Source organism: Pezoporus flaviventris, unplaced genomic scaffold, assembly GCF_033815535.1.
Source record: "Pezoporus flaviventris isolate CSIRO_AGI_PZ_B2104156 unplaced genomic scaffold, CSIRO_AGI_Pfla_v1 ptg000078l, whole genome shotgun sequence".
Taxonomy (NCBI): Eukaryota; Metazoa; Chordata; class Aves; order Psittaciformes; family Psittacidae; genus Pezoporus; species Pezoporus flaviventris.
Window position 1 is genome coordinate 18,137,669 of NW_026892626.1, and position 24,827 is coordinate 18,162,495.

General features: G+C 52.6%; 3 protein-coding genes across 3 annotated transcripts in view; 1 reads left to right on the top strand and 2 right to left on the bottom strand.

Moving 5' to 3' along the window:
* Positions 1–24,827, top strand: part of LOC133279790 (uncharacterized) — a 188,526-nt gene that overhangs the window by 147,663 nt on the left and 16,036 nt on the right. The window lies entirely within an intron of this gene.
* Positions 1–24,827, bottom strand: part of MSRB1 (methionine sulfoxide reductase B1) — a 68,863-nt gene that overhangs the window by 10,502 nt on the left and 33,534 nt on the right. The window lies entirely within an intron of this gene.
* HS3ST6 (heparan sulfate-glucosamine 3-sulfotransferase 6) overlaps positions 3,591–24,827 on the bottom strand; it is a 32,341-nt gene continuing 11,104 nt past the window's right edge. Inside the window, exon 2 of the mRNA XM_061473311.1 lies at positions 3,591–4,995. Within this exon, the coding sequence (XP_061329295.1) occupies positions 4,377–4,995 (619 nt within the window). The 3' untranslated portion in view covers positions 3,591–4,376. The remainder of the gene's footprint in view (positions 4,996–24,827) is intronic.

Consider the following 24,827-nt stretch of genomic DNA (forward strand, 5'->3'; position numbering starts at 1 on the left):
GCTGCTCAAGGGCTGTGCATGGTGCCAAAGGGCTTGGTGGGAAGGCAGGACACTGCGAGGAGACACTTGTGTCCCTCACAAGGGCTTTCTCCTCTGTGCTGGCTGGGAAGCAAGGCAGCCACGGGGCACCCTGAGGAAAGAAGCAGCATGGCTCTGGGCATCCTCAAGCATTGGATAAGCAGGGATTTGCAGGTTATCACTGGGAAGCACAGCAGTGTCCTGAAGGCCACCAGCATGCACCAAAGAAGCACCAGTGACCCTGGGGAGGAGCATTATTGCACCACGGGACAGACAAAGCTCCTCTTGGACACCCCAAGCACAAACACCAGATACCTTGAGGTGCTCCAGCACCCACAGGCACTCTCTGAGCACCACTGCACACAACCACAATGCTCCATTCCAGACTGGCCCTAGAGCCCCCACAAACAGCACAATGGATGCCCAACATCCCCAGCAGTACCCCCACATCCCCTTACCAGCCAGCTCCTGCTCTCAAACCAGGACAGCACTCAACACCCAGAACTTCAGGAATGATTTAGCCTCCCATCTCCCTGCATTTATAGCCTGCAGGTGCCCCACACACCCCAGCAGCACGAGCCCCACCTGAGGACACTGCAGCAGGCAGGGAATGGGGATGGATGGGGTGTTTCCAGGGCAAAGTTGGCTTCCCCTGGTTCTAAAACGTTCCAAAGCACTGTAAGATGAAATGTGTAATTGCAAATCAGCCCTGCTGCTCTCCTGCAGACCTAAACAGAGACAGGGGAGGTTTAATGTCTTCCTTTTGGACTTTTTTTTTTCTCCCCTCCTATGTTTGTTCTTTCCCTCCTGTCCTAAATTTGGTATAAAAGAAAAAGGAGTAAATAAAAGCTTTGGAAAGCTCTTGAAACCCTGCTCTTCCCGGCTTATGGAAAGGGAGGCCCAGGGCACAGGAACCACAAGGTTTTGGATAGCTGGATTCTCAAAACAAGAATAGGGTTAGAAATGGAAACTTTGGTTAACCGAGATGGGGATGAAAACTTCATTCCACACTTGGCAGCAACGCTGGGTCTCCATCATCCTCTTCACAGGCACTTCCCCCATGTATCCTGGTGCCCCAAAGGCATCTTGCCATTGTCCTCTGGGCAAGCAGATGTGGGCACACCAGGGCCCAAACTCTTGGGAGCTCCTTTAGGAACAATTCCCCAGGGAAGCACCAGTGGATTGGGTGCTCACCTGAGTTTTAAGCACATTCCCAGCAGCCTGGGGGTTAAATATCACCTTCCAGGTTTGGGATTCTTATCAATCCGAGGTAGATACAATAAGAAAGACCTAAAAGCATCCGTATGGGACCGTGTCCCCTCCCCAGCAGTCACAGGCACACAGAAGACATCTCAGCATCATCTGTTTAGAACTTTATTTCCTTGTGCAGAAAGACACAGGGTGATGCCTGTCCCTGAGCCTCTGGGAGTGCTTCAGAACAATTCCTGTCCCTGTAACACCTCCCATGCACGGGGGTGAGACCCCCAAATCCTGCCCGCACTCATCAGCGGCAGCCCCAAAGCTGGGGTCCATGGGCTGACACTGATGAGCACAAAAGCCACTGCAAAGGGGGGTTCAGCTTAGGTTTCCCTATGAGCCCACTGCCTGTTATCAGGGGAAGGGGTCCCAAATATGCTCCATCAAAGAACCTACAATAAAGAGGCAGTTTCTTTTCCTTGGTAGTCCTGAGCTGTCAGTAAGATGGCACAAGAGCCGTGTGGTGTCTCCACTGATACCTTCACTATACCAATTGCTGATTCTTTCCTGAATCTAGGGGTTTTATTAGGTGGATGAGGCAGCGATGGCAACAGTGGCTTCTGCTCTGCCTAGACATGAGAAACACATGATACACTAGCACACTGTGGGATCTCAGTTAGGCTGGTGAAGGGAACCTACCTGACCTTGGGGAGCAAAGCATCTTAGTGGAGCTTCAAATCACCACTGCTCCAGCAATGCCCACCCTTCCTTTGCCTGGAAGCACATCACTCCTCTTGAAAGCACCAGAAACAACCCAAAACTCTGCCGTGGTGGGCATAAGGACATAGCCCTGTGCTTGATCTCCGAGGAAGAGCCTGGAGATTTCATCTTCCTCCTTCCTACCCCAAGCTGCTTTTATTGTCTTGATCTAATGAAGTGCAGACTTCACCTGGACAGACCCATAAGTGGCTCCTCTCGGAGGCAATGAATACAAATACTTGACCTCATGAGCTGCGGGGCAGCAATTAGTTTAAGCAGGGGGTTTGTGTAACACTTCAAAAGTCTTAATACTTGCGGTCAGCCCCGGCACCGTATTTGCCAGAACCTATTGAGTAGTCTTAATGAGTCTGCAAAGCAAGCTTTCAATACATTTTGGGTCGCTTCAGATGCTTTAAATGGCATAGTCTATATGGTATTGTGCAGCTTTAGAAAGGCCCGGGCTTTAAAAAAGTATGGGTCCCTTTCACAGGGCAGACAGAAACCATCTTTAGAGCCGGGACCCTTAACGTTTTGCATATCAATATGGCTGGGGCTGAATGCAGTCACTCAGCTGAGAAATAGGATCACTATCAGCGCTTCCAGGCTTTCACAGGCACTTGGGAAACTTTAAAGCCCTTGGTGGGGAATAATTTGGTCGAATGTCGGGGCTGGAAACAAAACCTAAACAAGCGGAGCGCAGTCCATCATGCGGAGCTGCCAGTGCTGGGGACAACGGGCTCCAGCCGCTCCACATCCAGCCCCCAGCGGGTCCGTGGCCTGAGCACTCGCAGTCCCAGGGGGGACCCTGCAATGGGCATGGGGTGCTGAGCCCACCCTGCATCGCTCAGAGGGCTCTGGGATGTTAATCAGGAGAAACAGCCCTGATTTCATCCCTTCTTATTATTCTTTTACAATATCTCCGTTTCTTAACCGGGGCCATAAAGACCCCAGGCACTGGCACCACAGTGATGGCATCTGTGTCTGTCCCTGTGCCTCTCACACACACATAGACCAACAACATGATGCTCTGAAACAGGCAACTGTTTGCATTTAACTCCAACATCATGTTAAGCCCATCCCTGCACATCACTCGTCCCAGGGGATGAATAGAACAAATGTGTTCAAACTCAGCTATAGCCTGGAGCATCAATACAGAAAACGTGTCACCTCCAAGGGGCACAAAGGAGGGACATGGGAGCAGGGAGAACTGTGTGGGATAAATCACACTGTGCTGGTGTAAAACCTCCCTGGAGCTGGGAGGAAAGGGGCTGGTGCCTGTTGTGCATCCTGGGAGAAGTGGTACCCACCATCTCCATCACCCATGACAGCAACAGCAAGGAGGGGAGGTGATAGCACACCTGGCAGGACAGGCCAGGTTGGATGGCCAGCTTTGGGATGCTGCACGATAGAAGAAACCACAGCCAAAGTGTATTTGTGAACAATACAGAGCAGGAGGGCCCTTGAAAACATGTAATTAGCTCATTAAAGAGACAAATACAAGTCACTAATGAGATATTAGAGTTAATTAAATGCTTTCCCCATCTTTAATTAGGGGAAAAGTAGTTAACTCAGATTAAACTAATTTCTGCAGCCTCCCATGTTGGCTCTCCTATGGCTGCAGGTTTCAAAATCTATTGTGATTATTGAGCTGAAAGGGCAGAGGCTGGGGTTTTGCCTGCTTTGCTTGGGTGAATTAGAGGGAAGCAGGGAATTTCATCCTCAGGGTTAGAAATTCCCTGCTTTATCATCTGGGTTACTCCAGGAACATAAGAAGGTATGTGATATACAACTCCCTCTCCCTCTGCAAGGTCTCTCCCTAAACCCAGACCTGGCATTTATTCAAAGCTACTGCCTCTAATTGCTTTCCTTAACTAAGGAAACTCCTGCAGACTGTTTTCTGTCTTCAAAACATACCCCACACATGGGGTCTGCCCCTCGGCCAGCCTCACCCACTGCCCCACACGCCCCAGAGCCCAACTGCTTCCCAAAGCTTCTATTGTGGATGGCAGAGGTGTCATCCCCACGCACACACGTCCCCCCATCCACACACTTAACCTGCTCCCACTCCCCAGCCAGAATGGTCACAGTTAATAGAGATGAGCACGATTTATATGGAAGAATATTTAATCTGGTTGGGGAGGGGAGAGGGGGCATCTGTGGTTTTATTCTTTAAATATTTCTCTCTACTCCAGAAGGGTCCATTTCTCACCAGAAAAGGTCCAATATAAATTAGAACGAAGGGAGGAGGTTGCTGGTGGGGTGGCCATGGGCATCCCTGGACCACGGTGGTCACGAGCATCCCTGGACCGCGGCAGCCACGAGCATCCCTGGACTGTGGTCCTGGCCCCCCACACTGCTGGGGCAGACCAGGTCCCACCGTGGCAGCCTGCCCTATGGATGGCTCAGTCCCAGCCAAAGTCCTGCCCTGTCATCTGATAAAACTTCATGTTGAAGGGTCTGTAAAACTCCCGCAGGCGCTGGACCACCTGCACGTCGATTTTGGGATGCGCCCGCCCCTTGGATTTCCCCAGGCAGCGGGGCTTGCTGCTGCCCTCTGGCTTCTTCAGGCAAGGAAAGCCCTTGGTCTCATTAAAATAGAAGTGTTTGTCCGTCACCACCCTCTTGAGACCCAGGAAGTCCTGGACACGGCCCATCTCCCCGGCCGGGTCGCTGACGAGCCTCTCCCCACTGACAAAGAGGAACTTGGAGAGGGGGAAGTACTGGAGCCAGTTATCCAGGTGCTTGGCGTAGATCCCGATCCTCACCGCGCTCCAGCTGGTGTCGATCAGTCCCGTGCTGATGTTTTTGAAGGCCAGGGCCTGGAAGCTGGGGATGGTGGGGTTTTTGGAGAGCGTCTGTGTGTAGTCCGAGATGGCGCGGGTGACCGGGTTCCGCACCACCACGATCAGCTTTGTGTCCCGGGACATGTTGTAGATGCGCCGAGGAGCCTCCTTGGTGACGAAGTAGCTGGGAGTCTTCTCCATGGTGATCTGCCCCTCCAGTGTGCGCGGCATCAGGCTCCTGGGGAGACAAAGGGACCTGGTCAGGGCTCAAGGCACAGAGGCTCCGATGTGGTGTTGTGATGGGAACACACAGGTGCAAGCCCCAAAACGCAGCTAGGAATGGCCAAGGGTCTCCAATCACAACCACCTCTCTCCTTCCCCTCCTGCCAGTGAGCAGCACTGCCTTGTCACATCCCATCAGTCACCTCCTCATCTTCAAAAGCCTTTGAGGAGCCCCCATACCTGGGTCTCTCCTTTCTGCTCACCTTGTCTCAGCCTCCCCACCAGGCTCTGCCCCCAGTAAGGGACTCCCTGCCACTGTCCCTCCAGCAGCACCATCCAGAGGGCACTTGCAGGCAGTCGGTCCCCTTCAGCCTCCTTCCCAACCCTGGAAATCCCTCTCGCTTCTTCCTCCTCACCCCAGTGGGTTACACACACGTTTTGGGATGGGGCTGGTTTCTTCCCATCCCATCATGTCCCAGAGGCGCCAACGCGTCACATCGGGTTGCAAAGAGGAAGATCTCGCTATGGGGTGTGCATCCTCAGGCTAAGCCGTAGTGAGAGCTGGGGATGGAGATGCCCACCAGGGCTCCCACCTCCTTCTCCTCCAGCCAGCAAGCAGTTAAGGCCAGAAAAAGACTGTTTCCTTCTTTACAAAGAGGCAGAAAACCCTGTCAGGGCCCAGCATTGTGCTGGGTAGAGCTCACTGCCCTGATTGTTCCCTCCTGCACTTTAATGAGGCGTTAATTGCCGGAGAAATTACCCAGCCCTGAGGAGAACCAGGGGCTGCAGAACAGGTCCCTGCTGTCACCAGCACAGGCACCTGCCCCAGAGCCCTTCATGGGCAGGGGCACCTTCCACTACAGCAGGTTGCTCAGATACACATAATGCATAGAAAGAATAAGCATGGGGTTTTGCTCCTAGCTAGGACTTTAGTTAGCAGATGGCAGAGCACTTAACCCAGCAGGCAAGGGCTGGTTTACAACGGGAAACAGAGGCACCAAGTGATGACATGGCTTGTGAAGGAGCTGCTGTCTAAATGCCTGCATTCACCCAGCCAGCAAACACCCACTGTCCTGGCCCAAGATCATTTGTATGGGGCAGCAAGCACACAGAGATCCAACCCAAGTGGTTCTATACCCAAAGGGATCGTAGGATGAGCACCAAGGATATTAACTGTGACAAGGCCAGGTTGGATGCAGGGGCTTGGAGCAAGCTGCTCTAGTGGAAGGTGTCCCTGCCTGTGGCAGGGGTTGGAACTGGATGAGCTTTAAGGTCCCTTCAACCCAAACCAGCCTGGGATTTTATGTTAAAATTAAGCCAATAAAAATCAAGTCTAACTGAGATGTTTCACTTGACCAAAAGGAGACAGCTGGGACTGGGCACTGTTTCCTATGAGGATTTTCCAGTTTGCCTCAATTTGGAAGAATTCTGGTTTTAAAACACAAGGTGCCCACGGGGCTGCTCCAGCCTGTGTCCCTTAGGGCTTACAGGAAAGGCGAGGAGCATCCCCCTGCCCCATGCATCCATCTCCCTCACCCAGGCGGGGGCTTAATGATGCTTATTCAAGGCCAACCTGACCCACAAAGGGCAGGGAGAGCTCCAAAACCCTGCTTAGGGAATGGTGGCAGCGCAGGAGGATGAGGATGAGGATGAGGATGAGGATGGACCTTCCCACCTGGGTCCCACAGCAGGGCCAGCTCTTGGAGGCAGCACAGGGGTTTTTAGTGGTCCCCATCCCATGCTCCATCCCACAGCAGGAGGGGACCGGCCATGCTGCAGCCAGGGCTGAGCTGTGGGGAAGCCAAGGCTCTGCCCAGCCCCATCTGTTCCTTATGTAATGGGAAAAGGCTTGAGGTTTCTGGGATTTTTCCCCTGGACGCAGGAAAGAACACTTTATTAAAAGCATTTGCTGGGCCCTGCACAGCTCCCTCCCCCAGACAAGAGGCAAAAGCCACTTATGGCTTTCCCTCCTCTTTTCCTTCTATGGTTTTGGGCAGCGCCACTGTTTTCCGAGCCACTTCTGATCCCTGGATCCTGTGATGCCCGAGCAGGCGAGATGCCCTGTGGGGTACGTGCATCCCAGGGCAGCAAGGTGTTTTCCCATCCTTTCCAGCACCTTTCCTCACTGCCCCACATAACTGTGCTCATAGAGGTGCGCACTGTGGGCATTGGAGGTGTCCAAGGCCAGGTTGGACAGGGCTTGGAGCAACCTGCTCTAGTGGAAGGTGGGGTTGGAACTGGATGAGCTTTAAGGTCCCTTCAACCCAAACCACTCCCTGATTCAATGATTCCCACTGGGAAGCACCTTCCCAAACCAGGATCAAGCTCTTACAGCCCCATCCCCTGCCAGGAGCAAAGCAAACCCAACAGGACATCTCTGAACACAGCTCCTAGCACCCCTCCAGCCTGCTGCTTGGGCTTCCACACCACCAAAGTGTGTTTAACACTAAATACACCAAGAAACCTGGCACAGGGGTTGCCAGGCTGCTCCAGGCAGCTCCTCTGGGTGGGTTGTTGAGGAATTTCTGCAGCGCTTCCCTGGCCCTTTCCAACCTTTTCCAACCCTATTCTGTGACTCGATGATTCTGTAACACTGGGGTCTCTGCACAGCAAAATAGCTCCTTGCAATAAAGCATTTATTAGCAAGCCCTTGGGATGACGTGATTTGGGATCCCAGAGAGTCCACGTGAAACTGCTTTTCCTCAAGCTGTGCTCCAGAGCCCAGCACTGGTTGTACCCGAGCTCAGGAATGCAGGGCTGTGCCCAGCTTTGGGACAAGGCGATGGTTTGGGTTTGCTGCTGTTGCCATCATGGTGTTCCCAAGGACATAAAGCAGAGCGATGGGAGCCAGATGCCTCAGTAAAAGAGTCAATAAAAGCCATTTCACCCTGCTTGTTCCGTATTGCAGAGGGACAAGGGCCAGGGTGAGCCTCATGGTGCTGGGACCATCACTAGGGGGTCTGTGGGGTGGAGGGGCCTCCTGGATCCCCCTCCTCACAGGCAACGTGCAGCCATCAGTACCAGCATCTTCCCTGCCCTCATCCTGCTGACCAAGGGCTTCTCAACTCACACCAACTGCACCTACTGTAATTAAAGCAAACCACAGCATCCTTGGCTTAATTAAAATGTCATTAAAACAGAATCATTAATAAAAGCCCATGGTGGGGCAGGGATTCCCAGCTCTGCTGGAGCTGCAGTTCCTGTGCGTGTGAGCCGTGATGGGGTGCAGAGACCTTCCTCCCCACTAACACAGCCTCATGTCCCCAGCCAGGAACAGCAATAGGGTAGTGATGTTCCATGGACCTCAAGGCTGGTCCATCAGAGCCATAAGCTCTGCAAACCAGTGCTTACATGGACCCTCAGGTAGGTTTTGCTTTAAACTCTTGGGTAACTCCACCTCCACCGACCAGAGGAGCTGGATCCCAGCATCACCCCAGTACCACATCACAGCAGCAGCCTCCCAGCAGTTATGGTGCAACACCTCCTCTTCCTCAGCAGCTCAGTCACTCCCAGCCACTTGCAAGATAATTGCGGTACTTCACATTTTCATTAACTCCTTACTACTTCCCCCTAAATGACCCCAGTTAATTATTGCTGACCCCTGTCTCCCTCCAGATCTGCCTTAAACTGGCAAAGAGCAGGCCAGGCTGCTGCAGGCCCCATTTTAGCACTGGAAACTAAATTCACAGCCAATTCTTAAGAGAGTGCATTGGGAATGCTGAGCATCACCTACAGGTACATGACACTGCAGGGAGGGGGAGCACCTCAGAAACCTTGGAGGGGAAGCGTACTTCAATGTATGCTCCATGTGCCCCAGAGGAAGGATGAAACTCTTTTGCCTTCCTATTAAGCTGATCCATTTCAATTTTAATAAGTAGTAAAACCACTATCTGAGAGGCATCAGAGGTGGGGTTTCCTAAAGAGATATCCAACATGTGAAAGGAAACAGCAAAATCACAGAGAGGGATCGAAAATGTCTAAATTTACACATCATTTGACTAAGTTTTCCTTTCAATCCATCCGGGTGAACCCTTCTCATCCTCCTCCCATCCTCCAGGCTGTGGTCACCTCCTGCTCTGCACTGGCTGCTGTGGCCATGCACTGAGGGCTGAGCCAGCAAGTCTGTAGCATCCCCTTATTGCTTCCAACCCAGACGCAATTCAAGGGATTCTGAAGCTCTCCAGGACATTCCCTCTATTATAATCAGTGGGAATTTGCAGATTTGCTGTGCTCCCAGGCGCCCTCATTTAGATGAATTACCTCCTCTGCAGAGGTAGCAAGGTGCAGTAGCTTACAGCCCTGATGAAAATGCAGAGAGCTGCATGAAATAATCAATAAGCAAAGCAAACTTCCAAATACTGGGATGACAAAACTTTCCAGGGTCAATCGGTTCAGGATTCCTTGACTCTGGCGTGATTTTGTTGCAGATGAAGGAGAACTCCTCCAGCATCAAGCTGAGAGCATGCAGTAATGGATGTGCCCATCAGAGGACAACCTCAGTGATAAAGTCTCCAGCCCAAGCGTACCCCTGTGTTAGCACCCACCCACATTAGCATGTGGGATAATCCATGACTCATGCCCCAAAACACACCAGCATCATTGGGAGTATGAGGTGAGGCCCCAAAACCCCAGTTAACCACAGGGTGACGGATGCCATCCAGATCAGGGCTTGCAGGCCCTATGGTGTCACTAAAAGTGGAATAGAAAAGAGGGGGAAAAGCCTTTCCATTATTATTATTAAACACCCCAAGTGCTGACAAAACCAGCCCCAACAAAAGCCAGCGAGAGGCCAGGGGGGTTCTGCTGCAGGGGATATGGTTGAGAGCTTTCTGCAGGACCAAAGAGGCTCTTTCAAGGCGATGAGATGGGTGATGAGGGGACAAAACCAGCCAAGGACAGCCCCAGCTTAGCTCCGCTTGCCCAGCCCAGCCTTGTCTGGGCAGGGGGACACCCACCAGCACCCGGTTCCAAGGCACCTCCTCTCTCAAGGCAGGGTGAGAGGCTGCCCGGGACGGGGCTCAATGAGGGACAGGACCCTTTTTGTGTAAATGTAAAACAGTTTGGAACCAGGAGAGGGGGACAAGGCTTGGGACAGATTTATCCTCTCCCAGCAGACACCCGGTACCACCCGGATCTGCATATGAATCGCCCCAACAGGCTTATCTCACCCAGCGGGACAAGGCTGCCTTTGTGGCTGCACGGCAGCTATGAAGTTGTTAAACTGGAACCAGTTGTGTAGGCTTTAAGATCCCGGCCTTTTCCTTCCAGGCAGGGAAAACAGCAGCACCTTTGCTGGGAAGCAAGGGGTGAGAAAGCAGCGAGGGGGATCGGATGTCCAGAGGGATAAATCCAGCCTTGTGTCCCTGCTCGCCGCTCTGCCAAAGGGATGCTGGACCCCAAAGCAGGGTGGGAGATGTGTGGGCAGCCTGGTTTACCCCCCACCCCGGACCCCTCCATCACCTCCTCTTCCCAAAGGAAGCATCAGGGCATCTGTTGAACCACAGCGCAAGGCGTGGAAGGCTGAACTCACCATCAAGCCGCCCAGGAGCAAATTAGGCCGTGTTCCTTTTTATCCCTAATTACTGTGCTATTCCCTGTCTCCTTCCCTGCTGCCCCTTTGGCTGCGGCAGCAGGTCCAGCAGAGCCCCCGGCTCCATCCCAGACCTGTCTCCATTAGTTTTGCTTCTCTCACCATTCAAACCCGTGCAAATGAGGCCAGGGCTTTCCAATCAGGCCTGGCCAGGAGCTAATTGGCTTTAAGCAGGGAAACCTGAATATGGTAATGCTGTGATGCTCCCGGAAGGGGAGCCAAGGCTCGGCTCCTCCATGGGCTGGCTCTGAGACATGTCAATTAACAACAAGGAAGATCATTTATTAATGCTGCTTTGCACCCCCCTGCCTTTTGCTCCTCATTAGGGCTTGTACATGCAACATCCCAGTGGTTTGCCAGGTCCTCCACAGCCCCGTTCCCAGCTGGAGCATCCCTGCGCATCCCCAGACATCTCCTCCTGACCCCAAGCAGCCTCTGGCTAAGGCCGTGGCTGGAAGGTCTCTCCACAAGGCACCCAGAGCTCTCCCACTGACAGACCACAGGGAATGAGGTGCCTGGGCTGGGATTCAGGTGGCAAAAGAAGCTCAGAGGAGAAGGAAGATGCGATGGGTTGGGAGGTACCACTGGACAGGGCTGTTCCCTATGGGCTCCAAGCACCACAGACCCTTCGGCAGCTGCTTTGTCCTGCTAAAGACACAGGCTGCAAAGCAGGAGGGTTTGTTGGGGGGGTTCGGGAAGGGCCAGGAGCAGAAGAGCTTTGTGTTTAACTTAACATAAAGATCTGGTTGATGTGGAGCAGGGAAAGGGGAGAAGCTGGAGCCAGCATTAGCATTTCTAATGGAGTGGCTCTTTCACAGGCCACTCGATACCCAGTTTTTAGCCCTGATAAGAACTGGCTGCTTTACCCTTCTATGAAGCCACCCAGACCCTGCACACCCCAAGTGCCCAGCCCCAGCAGGAAGGTGAGAAAAAGGCTGGTGCCCCCCAACAGCACAGGGCATTGCACCCTTTCCTGCTCCTGCTCTGACCCAGACCCGCTCCCCTCCACTGCCTGTCATTTGCATCACGATCGTGCTCATGTTTATGGCTGGGGTTGCAATTATGGGCAGCTCAAGGCCCCGAAGGTTTTTCTCTTTGCATGGTTATTCCAGTGGGGTCATTAAGGCCAAAAGGCTCCCGGTGAATGCACAGAACAGCATATGATTATGAGGAGCAGAAATCAGAGTTAATAAGGGAGCTGCTCCTTCCCTGCTCGGGAGGGACAGCGCTGGAGAAAGGGGGTGTTCGGCCTCTGAGAGCATCCATGGGGTTCAGAGATGGTCCCTGCTCACCCTTCGTGGAGCTGCTGGAGGGGGTACAGAGGAAGCCACAGAGCAGCTCTGCTCTGGAGCCAGGCTGAGAGAGCTGGGTTTGGTCAGCCTGGACAAGAGAAGGCTCCTTAAGGGGAGACCTGAGAGCAGCTCCAGTGCCTAAAGGGGCTGCAGGAAAGCTGGAGAGGGGCTTGGGACAAGGGCCTGTAGGGACAGGCCAAGGGGAATGGCTTTAACCTGCCAGAGGGGAGACTGAGATGAGCTCTTAGGCAGAAGCTCTTCCCTGTGAGGGTGCTGAGGCACTGGCACAGGGTGCCCAGAGAAGCTGTGGCTGCCCCATCCCTGGCAGTGCTCAAGGCCAGGTTGGACACAGGGGCTTGGAGCAAGCTGCTCCAGTGGAAGGGGTCCCTGCCCGAGGCAGGGGTTAGGACTGGAGGAGCTTTAAGGTCTCTTCCAACACAAACCATTCTAATTCTATGATGCACCAGCACCACTCGGGTCTCTCTGTGCTCTTGGAACCAAGGCACAAAGCCACAGCCGCTCTGGGACTCCTGCTCACCGATGGAATCAAGTAAGGAACAGAGCAGTGATGTGAATCCCCAAAACCCAGCCTTGCTGGGATGCTGGACCGGGGCTGATGGAAGGCAAGGGCAGGGCTGAGCCCTCTCCATCCCTCTGGAATGAAGCACGTCTGCCCGGCAGCAATTAGAAACCCTCTTCTACCGGCTCAGTCCCTTGTGTCCCTTTGATTCCAGAGTCCCGGCATTCCCGGGGGCATGGGGACAGCCTGTGGCAGGTGTCTTGCCTGTGACCCGGGTCAGCCGAGGGCTCTGATCTCCAAATGACCCTTCCCAGCAGTGAATACAGACCCGCGCTCAAACAGCTTGCAGATGAAGGAGCAACAGACTGGAGATGATTTATTCAGGAATTAAAGGTTCAGTTCCCCTCTCAAAGGCTGCGCCTCGGCACTGTCAGCCTTCATTGCACACAATTAAAGGGCTTTGCTGCCCCGGCCCACCACCTCCCTGCCAGGGGGATGAATCAAACACAACCAGCCCCCCTGCACGTCCCATCCCATCCCTCATGCATAGGGCTGGAGCCCTGGAGAGGACCCACAAACTTAGTGCATGAGTGGCCCTAGGCTCCAGCCTGGGATGCTGCTCCCTCGGGCTCTGTTCTCTGCCAGGGACCAGTTTGGCCCTGCCGGGATGGGGGATGCAGACACTGGGGTTTGGTCCCCAAGGGATGCTCAGGGTTGGTTTTTCTGCTTGGCTCACAGCAAATCCAGCCCTGGTGCCATCCACGCAAAGGCTGCTCCTGGAGCCCTGGATCAATTCCTCCTCTTTGGAACAAGACCAGACCCCCTCCACCAGCTCAGCACCCTGAGGCTCCGAGCAGGGAAGGCGCTGGTCTCATGTAAGCTCACAGCAGCATAATTCCAACACAGGCTTGAATTTCCCTCTCGCACCTGAGCGCGGAGATAAGGATAAACCTGGCATCGCGTGGCTTCCTTTTAGCTCCCTTCTAAGCTGTGAGAACTGACGCGGTGGTTGGGCTGTGGGGGGAGCATCGCTGGCGGGCGCCAGCGGCAGGGATGCAATGAAAAGCTTCCTTCCTCTTGGAGAAGAAAAGGAAGAAATGTGCTGGCAGCAGCGGCTGCTGATAATCCTTTTCCAAGGCTGTAAATCTCCCCGCAGCTTCCCCGGCAAGTAATCCAGGAGATTATTACACCTTTCAACGGGATCAGCCCTTTAAATGCGCTCTCTCCTCCCCATGCATCTTGTGTTTTACGACCTGACTCTGTCTAAGGACAGGGAAACACGAATTATGCTCTTCTGCAGCCAGAGGATGGGCGCCGGTGACAGTTTTAATACCTCAGGTAACGGGGATCCATGGGATGCTCCCATAAATAAGGACAAATTGCTCTTCAAGCTGTGGACTCTGCATCTGGTTTGCTCTGGGATAACCCCAGGGTTATTGGGGTGCCCTGGGTGAGCATAGCGCAATTACATACACTGCACATACTTCTATGCTTCCAATGGCTGTTTCTTATGGAGCAGGCTGTACAGAAGTAAAAGCTATTGCTGGTTCAAAAAATAAAGGAAAACCAATCCCTGGGATCACCAGAAGCCTGTCCAAGGTCTTTGTTTTCAATCCCAAATAGAAATTACACGTATTGGGTTTCACTAAATTATCCCCTCGCAGCAATGGGCTGATCATTCCTGGTTTCCCACCTAGGCGGAGGAGAGCATGGGAAGCACATAAAAAGCCCACAGACTCTAGTTTTGGGGGGGTTTAAGGTTACGTGGCCAGCAGAAATGGGAATTCCTCCCCTTCCTGGTGCTCAGTTGGTCAAAAGGAAAACCAGCCCGGTTAAAAGCAGCTCCTAAAGACAAACAATGAAACACAAGAGCATCAGGGCTGGTTTGCCCATAGCACTGCACTCACATGGCGTGAAGGGTGCAGCAACCATCCCTCGGACCACCTCCTCCCCAGGCATCCCCACTCCACCTCACCCCATGCAGGCAAACTATGGATAGATCCAGTGTGGATGCTCCAGGGATCTCTGTGTCCATGGGGAGACGGTGGTTTTCTCTCCCATGGCTTAACCCCACACAGGGCACAGCACTGCAGGGTTAAAGTGGTGCTGAGGCGCTGGCACAGGGTGCCCAGAGAAGCTGTGGCTGCCCCATCCCTGGCAGTGTTCAAGGCCAGGTTGGACACAGGGGCTTGGAGCAAGCTGCTCTAGTGGAAGGGGTCCATGCCTGTGGCAGGGATTGGAACTGGGTGAGCTTTAAGTTCCAGAACTATTCCATGAACATCCTCCAGCATTTCCAGTGCATCCATCCTCTTGCTGCCCTACAGTGCCACGTCCCAGGGGACAATGGCTGCAGGTGGTCCATAATGGCCCACAGGGTGGCCTGAGCAGCAAACTCGCAGCTAATTAGCCCAGGGCAATTAGCCAGGGCACAGTGCTGGCAGCAGGACCTGCCCTTGATGGCGCAGGGTCCCTGGCATCCCTCCTTGCCTCTATGATGGATGGAAGGCGAGAGGCATGAGCCCCACATCCAACCCTCGGGTCCCAGCCCCATCGCAGGTGCGGGAGCAGCGGGATCCCTCCTGAGGAAGGAAGAAAGGAGGAATCCACATGTCTGCCAGAGCCAGCCCTTCCCCCTGGGCAGCGCATTGACAGCTGCTTTGATTTGATTTGCAGATGCTGACGAGGCATCGAGACACGTCCCCAGAGCCATGAATAATTTCATGTACTTGCGTCTATTTGATCTCGGTATGGGGCTGGCCCGGCCCCGGCCCTCTTGGAGCCATGGGGAAGGAAGGGGCTGCTCCAGATGGCTGCTCCGAGGCCACCGCCGCAGGGCTGCCTGTGCCCCTATGGCACGTGCTCCGGGGAGCAGAGAGCCCTTTGCTGTGCTCTTTGCCCTCCTCCGTCCTCCCCTCCTGCTCAGCATCCCACTGGCGAGCAAGGGACCCCCAACAGCTTCCAGGGAACAGAGAAGTTCCCCCCATTTTGGCTCCTTCCATTTTCAAGTCTTTCCTGCAGTTTCTCCTCTTCTAAATGGACACAAATGACTTAGAACTTTCTGGAACTGGGAGTGGAAGCCACACGCCAGGGCCACCAGATCCTGCTGGCATCAGCAAAGTTTGGATGCTCATTAGAAAGTAATTAATGCATTTCAGAGTAACGAATTGGCCATAAACCCCTATGGCCCAATGCACAAACCCGTCACTGAACCAGTTCACCCAAGCTCTGCTTGGTGTATACCTTGGCACTACCTGGTACACACCAGGTATTGGGTCTAACACACGAATGAGGGGATTTGGGAAGGAGGGAGAGATGGATGTGGCTCCAAACCGGGCAGCCAGTGAGAAATGCTACTGGTAGAAGAGACCAAGAAAAACTCCCTCCCTGAGGTGCTCAGCTCCTGCTCCAGCACCATTTTCCCCGTATGAGAATTCCAGCTCCTACTCCATTGAGTAAACCAAGCAGTAAAATGTACGGACACAACCCATGTTTTAAACCAAGGAAATTCAACTGCTATAAGAAAAGCAATCTTAATGTAACTCCTGCCCACAGCACCTTCCACATCCAGTTACAACAGCACGAGGTGAATCTGATGACTTGGAAACCAAAGATGCTCCGAGCAAGGAGAAAGCTGGAACCTTGCCCTCGAGCAGTGCCTCTCCCATCACCGGGTGCTGATCCAGACCCCCAAATACAGTTCATGGAGCAGAAACACTTGCCCAGCCTGGCTTTCCCCTGCGGAACAAGCACTGAGCCCTGCTCGAAGCTTCAGCCTCAAACCAGCCACGAGTCGTTCTGAATCGCATCCAAATCTGTCTCATTTCTACCTAAGCAGACATAAATCAGTCCTTGCTCATGAACTGGAGCCAGGTCTGAGGTCTGCAGCGAAGCCGCAGGGATCCATCAGCACAGTTTCCAGTGATGGTTTTAAGCTCTCTTGCCCGGATCCATAAAGGTATTTGGGAACCTAGTGCTCACCAAAGGCACTGGTGACTCCGTGCCTCAATCCTGCAGTGAATGGGATGTCTCATTTGCCACCCCAGCGCTCCAAATGAGGAGAACCAAGCTGGTGCCTTGCTCTGCTCCAGTTCCTCCACCTCTTCATCCCACCTTTGGCTTGCAGGAGCATCCCTCACAGCACCCTGCATGGCAGGACCCTGCATCCTGCAGCATCAAAACCTTCCAGTGCTGGAAACCCATCCAGGGTTGGAGCAGGAGGATGGACAGGAGCCAGCAGTGCCAATCCTGCCCTCTCTGCATGGTGCTGGACCAGCCCAGCTGTGCTCTGAGCGAGCAGCACCTTCAGGAAACAGCCCCAAAGTGATGCACAAGCCGGAGGGTTTGGCCCGAGGGAGGAAAGGCCCCACATTGGTGCAATTACCTGAGTTCAGACAAACCCCAGCGGGTGCATGGGCTGGGTTCAAGAGCTGGCACAGGAGCAGCAGCAGCATCTGCAGCATCCGCTCTTGGCTGGTGCATGGGGACCCTCTGTGGGGCAGGGAGCAGATGTTTCACATGCGTGTGGCCCCAGACCCACTGCAGTGGGGCATGGGGGAGGCAGGAGGGGCAGGAATGTACTGAGGCAGCGATGCCACCAACATAGACCCTCTGGTCCCCAGTCACTGGCAGGATGCAGCCATTGCCATCTCCCCGTTGCTCCTGTGATGCCTTTGACAGCTCAAGGAGGGGATCACTGGGCTGCTGCCCACCCAGCCTGGCAGGAGGCACGGCTGTGTGCTACCTGTTGTTCCAAGCAGCAGCTCTGCCCCAGGTTAACCCATCCGAAAGCAATGGTTGCATACAGCATCTCTATGTCTGCCCTTCTCCGTGTATGGCCTGGCAGCTCTGGGCCAGTCTATCAGAGATCTGGGCATACCCAACACTCTGTGGTGATGCTGCCAAGCAAACATGGTCCAAAACATCTGCATGCACAGTAAAGAGTGGCCAAGCCTTGCTTTGCTGTCCTTATAGCCCCTTCAAGAGCACCTCATTGCTGAGGGGCCTCCCCAGAATCCCATCAGAACCAGCTCAGGAGGAAGGGGAATCCTCACAAGCTTTTAGAACCATAGAATCACAGAATCAGCTGGGCTGGAAGAGATCTTTGAGATCATCAAGTTCAGCTGATGAAGTCCAAGGTTAACCCATCTGAAAGTGATGGTTGTGCCTGACCAGGAGAGCTGCCTGCAATGATGCAGGGATGGAGCCAGAGATGCTCAGCCTCCTCCTCACCACCTTTCGCAGCCAAGAGAGCTGTAACTGCATATGGAAGGAGAGAGGTTTCACCCTGTGGCTGGAAAGCAAACCCCAAAGAGTGCCCATAAGCCCCCCAAAAGAGCAAACTACCCCTTTGTCTCTCCCTTCCCAAAGCAGAGATCACAAGAGCATCCATCCATCAGCCCAAACCCCCAGCTGGTGCCGTGGAGCTGTAGTCTGTAGCCTCCCTCCTCAGCTTTGGGGAGATAACAGGGGGAAACTCCAACCTAATCCCCTTGCAATGGTCACATCCCAGCTCCTGTCTGCCCACGTGTGACAGCCCTGAGCTGGAGGAGCTCGTCTGCACCAGTGACAGACACCAGAACTGCAGCGTGTTTGGTGTTTGTCTCGGGTCAGATGCTGTTGTGCTGCTCTTGTTGGGATGGAAAATGCATCCAGTTTTCCACAGAAACACAAAGAATCCCCATCTGTGTCAGATTTGTAACACAGCCCGGGGGGGAGATGGGAAACAAATTTAGCTCCTTTTTTTATGTACTATCAGAAAAAAACCCTGTTTCCTGGCAAGGAGCAGAGCTGAGCTTCACCCCGGAGCATGGTGATGTGAGCCATCACCATCGCTCACACATCCCGAGCTGCTCCATGCCATCCCATCCCTTGGCATCTCCCAGTACACCACAGGAGCCAGGCAAAGGGAACTGGGAGAGGAGCTGTGTGACATGCAGCTCGCTGCCAAATGGTTCCTCTCCCTGACAACCTGCTCAGGCACTTCCATGGGTGTGCAGGACTTCCCTCCCTGTCTGCAGCCCATCACACAGGACCTAATAACCATTTCCTCTGCAGATAAGGGAGAAGCCTCAGAAAGCCAGCCAAGCCTGGAAACAAGGTTTCGGGATGCTGGGATGCTGCTGGGCACACAGCAGGGCAGAGCTCATCCTTCCCATCCCCTTGTGCTGCGGTGCAGCTGGTCCCCAGGCGAAGGAAATCCCCCGCCGAGGAGGGAGATGTGGGTGGATTACGCACTTTCCTGGGAAAAACAACCCAAAATCTGCTTCTGCAGCTCCAGAGCAAGGGAATGAGGAGACATCGGGAATGCTGAGAGGATACGGGGGTGGTTTCCAGCCCCATGGCCCTGGAGGGGACGGAGAGGCTTCACTCACAGCCTGGCCGGTTCGGGTCTCTCACCCTGGCATGAGTGCTCCCGTCCTCCCTCCTTCCAGCAGGAACAACTGGGAATTCTCTAACAAAACATTTCTTCACTGGAAAAGCACGGGTCTGTGGCAAGCGGAGCGGTCTGTGGGAAAAGGACTGGATTGGGAGTATTTTTAGCCTGGCTTCCTAAGGAAATGTGGCTTAAGCAATCACACGGTCTGTCTGCCTGTCCACCCGGCTGTCTGCCTGCCTTCCCCCAGCCACGTCTGATCCCAGCGCCCAATTCCAGACGGATTTGATGGAGGACAAGGATCAAAAATAGGAAGTTTGCACATTTCCAAGGAAAGCTGCGGCCAAGCAGGAGCTGGGACCCCAACCACTGCCCTTGGCTCAGGGAAGGGAACTCCAGCACAGCCCAAACCCACACCAGTCCCACAAGGAGATTGCTTTAGTGGGCTTCAAGCTCCCTAAGTCCCACTCAGTACCAGGGTATTTGGGTGTCCAGCTTTGTGGAGACAGAGAATTGCATTCCTGCTGCTGGTTTGTACCCAAATTGCCTTTTCATAAGGAACAAAATGAGCAAGCAGCATTCCAGCACACCCAGCCCCATGATGTTAGCGTGTCTCGAGCCACAGCTTCTATTCCTGATGAGGAAAAGATTCTCAGGTCAGGCAAAATGGTGCCTCTGCAGCACAGGAAGGACTGTAAATGTGGGATGGAGAAGCTGCAGCAAGGAAAGGGCTTTGGAAAGAGGGATGAGAAATTCAAAGACTAGGTTGTTTGCTCCCCAGTTATTGAGTGCCATCGTATATACCTGAGACAGTCCTAAGCCCTCAGAAGGCAATGGCTGGTGGAGCAGCGGAGGTTGAAGTGTGGAAGCTGGCAGAAGCAGAAAGGTGCTCTCCTAGAGGAGGGGAATGAATCTCACATTGCCTTTTGCACTGGTGCAGCAATGATAGAATCACAGAACCCCAGCTTGGAAGGGACCTCAAGGATCATCTGGCAAAGCATGACCTAGACTGGATGTCTCGGCAGAGGAGGTGACAAGCCCACATCATCCCACCGGTGTATGATGAGGCAGCAGGACCACATGAGGTTCTGCTCCACAAGGATGCTCAAGGCTCTATCCTGCTGCCCCATAAAGCTGAATGGGACCTTGCCTCACTTTCACAAGCTCCTTGGGAGCCCAAGACCACCATGTCTCCACCAAGACCACCAAGGCAGGGAGGGAGGAAATGCTTGTCTGCCCTCAAGCCATGTTACATGATGGGAGCAGGAGCCTCCTGCTATGAACACCAGCAGCTCCCAGCCACTGCTCCTCCATAAGCAACCGGCCCCCATGTGCACTGCCCCTCATCCCTGGGGACTGAGTTAGGGCAAGAAGTATGGGCATCCCTTGAGGGTATCAGACATCACTGCCTGCTTTCGGTTGTATCAACCCCTTGGATAGATGGGCAGCAAGGCAGCCCAGAAAGCACTGGTTGTTTCCATTTCAGAGATGAAGGACCACAGGGATGGCCTGTCCTGGGATTTGGGGCTCCCTTTGTGCCTTAGCACACCATGTGCCCATGGGTGTCTGCCTGAACATCCCCACCAATATGGGCTTTAAAGAGGGAAGGACAGTGATGCTGGGGACAGCGGCACCACATCGGGGTCCCACCAGAACCCATAGGCACAGGGCTCCAGGGACATGAGGACAATGCTGTGATGGATCACACCGTACCAGCGGGTACCCATGAGGATGCCACACGGGTCGAGGTGAATTCTGCTTTAGGATGAAATTTAATGTAAGGGGGAAGATAAAAGTAGTTCTGGAAAGTCACCTTCCAGGAAATGGGTTTTCCCCTGCTTGGCTGGAGCTTTAAAGCAAAAGAAACACAAAACCAACCCCAAAAACATCCTTAAGCATTTCAGAATAGGTTTTTCCCTGGTTATTGTGAAAATCTAGATCAGAAAACGTATTGGGTAAAATCTTCAATTCCCCACAGCCTGGAGAGCCTCATCAAAAATCCATTTGAAGTATTACTCTCAAATCCCTCATGGCAATGGGATATTTTAAGGTCAGTTAAACTTATTATTCACTCAAGGTTTTCTTTCAGGTCCCTGCATATTTCAAACAGATTTTTCCCCATCTCTCATCCAACTGTTACAAAAAGTCCTTCCCCCTCCCCTTCTTTTTTCTTCTGAAACGCAAAAAAAAAGTTGTCAAAAGAAAATATCCTAATCAGAAACAGCTCCTGAAGCCTGAAAGCGCGCTACGCTGTGGATGCGCTACCCAAAAACACTGACGCTATCGCCGCATTCCTAAATCCCATGACTTTTACAGCGCTGAATGGAGCCCTGCTTGGGAAAGAGGAATTAACCCGGGTTTGTTGGTTCTTCTTTGCAATTCGTTTTCCTTGAAACAGGAGATGCACACGCACAGATTGGAGGGGTTCTCCCTTCGTGCGGCTTTAAAAGCTGCAACCTGCGTTATATAGGATGCCCAGCTTCATGTCACTGCAGTTTCTGCTCCCTCCCTGCAAAGGGCTCCAGGCACTTGGGTTTGGTTGGGGTTTTGTATAAAAATCACCCCAAAATGACAACTCTTCAGTTTCTGAAGTGTCCCTACAGCTCCTGTAGCAGCACAGATAACCCAAGAGGGGGCAGCTCCCAGAGCGATGGTACCCATGCAGGATCAGCCCCTGAAATGACCACACAACAACCCTGAAAGCAATTTATCTGCTGCAAAACAATAGGTATTATAGAGAAAATACATATATCCATCTATCTATATCTGTATCTATATATCTATCTGTATCTATATCTGTATCTATATTTATATATCTATCTGTATCTATATCTATATTTATATATCTATCTGTATCTATATCTATATACCTATCTATATCTGTATCTATATTTTTATATATATCTATATATCTGTATCTACATCTATCTATATCTGTATCTATATCTCTCTATATATCTGTATATCTATCTATATCTATATCTATATATCTGTATCTACATCTATCTATATCTGTATCTATATCTATATATCTACATCTATCAACCATCCACAGAGAAACCTGATGGCTGACTGCAAGGTTCTGAAGTAGCCAAGATCAGCCTTTCCCCTGGAACACAAAAGCCTGTTTTCCACTCAAAACCTCCCCAGCTTTGAAGCACCGACACCGACCACATCCCACATTTCACTTGGCTTTGGGAAATTATTGCTTTGTGTTTAAATGAAGAAAGCAAACTCCTGCTTTGAAGGAAGTTTCACTTTTGACCACAACAAATAACAGCTTGGGTTCCCCAGTGACCTGCCAAGGGCTTGTGTTTGTGTCCTCCCAAAGACAGAAGCTTTCCTGGAGAGCAGCTCCTCAGGAAGGTGTGATCTGGGGTCATTTCCAATGGCAGCCTGCACAATCCCCGTCTCCCACATGTGGGAAGCTGGCTGGTGGTCACAGCAGAGCACAACTCGATGCTGCAGACCTCTCCTCTCCTGGCCAGGAACACCGCCTGGTCAGCATTTTCCTTCTTATTCTGGCACTTTCAGAGCCTCTTGGAAACCGAAGGAGAAAATAGGCTGCTGACCTCATAGGAGGTTGAATTGATGGACCAGGGGATGCAGGTTCCTGCCTGGTCCTGTCCTTAAATCACCTCCTTCATCATGCCCTGAGCCTGTCCCATTCCACCCACCTCCTGCACTAACTCGTCCCACTGTGCTCACCACCATCCCTATAATGAAGATATTTGGCCATAGAGATGGAGCATGGCAAAGATGAGGACACCTGAAGGAAGCATGGACCAGCAAGGTCCTCCCAGGCTCTTCAAGTCTTTCCTAGCTTCTAGGGAGGACAGCGTGGCACTGGATAACCACCAGAAGACTATCCTGAGGACCAATCCCTAGCATCATTGCAGGCACCTTTATCTCCATCCCCAAAGCCCTTCAAACACATCCTCCCTCCTCCCTCGCCCTATGGTTCAGATGCTGCCAGGAGGAGGATGACACCTGACAGGACCTGATTTCCACATTCTCTCCCAGGAAGGGCAAATGCTGCAGCACAAACGGTTTGAGCTCAGCTTCTCTGTGAGTTATAGAGTTTGGTAAGAGCCAGAGGACAGACAGTGCAAATCAGAACTCGCTCTGCCCCAGTTCAGTGTGTGCTTGTGCCACGGATCTACCTGTGCTTTGCTCCAGGGATGGACTTTGTCATCATTTGGCACAGATATTCCTGTTTTCAAACTGCTCAGTGTGAATTAGACCAAGAGAACCCCCCAGGAATGGGCTCTTTAGACCCTGTAACACGTACAGGGACTGGGACAACCACAGAGGCACTTCCAAATCCATGGGATGGAGGGGTCATCCATACAAATCACTGGCTGCTCCCTGAAAGATGCTCAGCACTTACACCCCAGATAGTAACTTCACACATTTCTGAAGGTCACAAGCAATATTAGGACCTCTACCCAAAGCCAAGAGTAACACAGCCAGCATAGGAGGCAAACTGAGCAGACAGGAGATTGCAGGTGCCCGTCATCTTGCTCCAGAGAGCAAAGAGTTTAGGAGTTATTAAACAGTTCTTAGGACTTCCAGCCATCTGGCCTGCATTGCTCCATGTATTCAATCAGACATATGCTGCTTTTATCCCCCCCAGCGCTGCCAGCTCTCCCCTCCTCTCGGAAAACACATGCATCCTCCCCACTCTCTGCTCATTTTCAGCTCAGCACAAAGCAGAGGCTGCGAGTTCAGCACAGTGCAGACTTCTAGCAGTGAAGATGCCCATCAGAGCCCCTTCCACCACTTGCACCTAAAGCTCAGTGCTTGCCCAAACCAAGGCACCTCTGGCAGACTGAGATGTTGTTTCTAGTTGGGAACCTCACTGCTGCAAAGCAGCATCATTCCACCAAAGCCAATGGCATCCTATTGATTCATGCCAGCCAGGGTGTAGGAGGAAGGATCTACTCCTGCTATGGAGGTGTGAAGGACCAGAGGCTACAAGAGTGTTTTCTCTCAGATCCCAGCTCTCCAACCCTACTACAGACCCTGCTGTGCACCAACACGTGCAAGAACACATCCAGGCTATCCTTGTCAAGGTGTGGGACCACAAACCATCTTCTCTGATCGTCTCACCCTTTGATTCTTTCACTTCCAGCTGTGCTTTCGTCCCTCTAATGAGCAGAACACCCAGCCATGGGAACCAGAACAGCAAATAATGGGATAGGTAGAAAGAAAGAAAGAGGCTCCTACCACCCAAGTCAACAGCATCATCCTGGACCTCTACAGTCTGTAATGGGCAAGAGGAGATGCAGCAGTCTGCCCAAGGACAACCAATGCTGGCACATTACTGTTGGACATAGGAAGTGATCTAGGAGCTATGGAGGCTGTTTCGGAGCTGCAATCATGACTAGCAAGGTAGAGCTGTTGGTTCAGATCAGGCTTAGCTCCCATGAAGCATGAAAACTCCAGGCCTGGCTCTTTTGCCACCTGGATATGACCGCTCCAAAGCACATCTTCATCTTCACATGAACTCTGGTTGCAAGTTCCTCTTCTAAGAGACTCCTCCAAAGACCCCCCTTCAGCAGGAACAGCCTCTTTGAGTCCACAACAGGGCAAGGAGTGAATTATGTTTAATTACACACTGTCCAGGGTCTTAAGTATCAGGCCAAGTGTTACCAGATGTGCAGGGCTCCCTGTCAAAGCGATCCGCAGGCTTGAATGCCTGCCTGGATATTTAATATGTTGGTGTCTGGGGTGTGAGGGTCAGGGATGGGGTTTTCGATGCAGATGCTACAAATCTTTTCTACTCTTACCATCACCTTTTAATAACACCATAAATCATCAGGCACTTCTCAGGTGACCGCATAATTGCCCCTTTGTGTATCTGGACTCTTCCCTTTTGCTGCCATACAAAACTGCCAGCAAAGGAGACCTGCCGAGAACAAACCCCAGGGTTTTGCGTGCCCCGTCTCTCCTGCAACAAGTCATCTCTTGGCATATGTGCTTCAGATGCATTGTGGCAGCATGAGGAAAAGAACAAGTAACTGATACAGGAAGATTAAAACAAGGTTGGATCAGTCTGTTCCTAATGCGA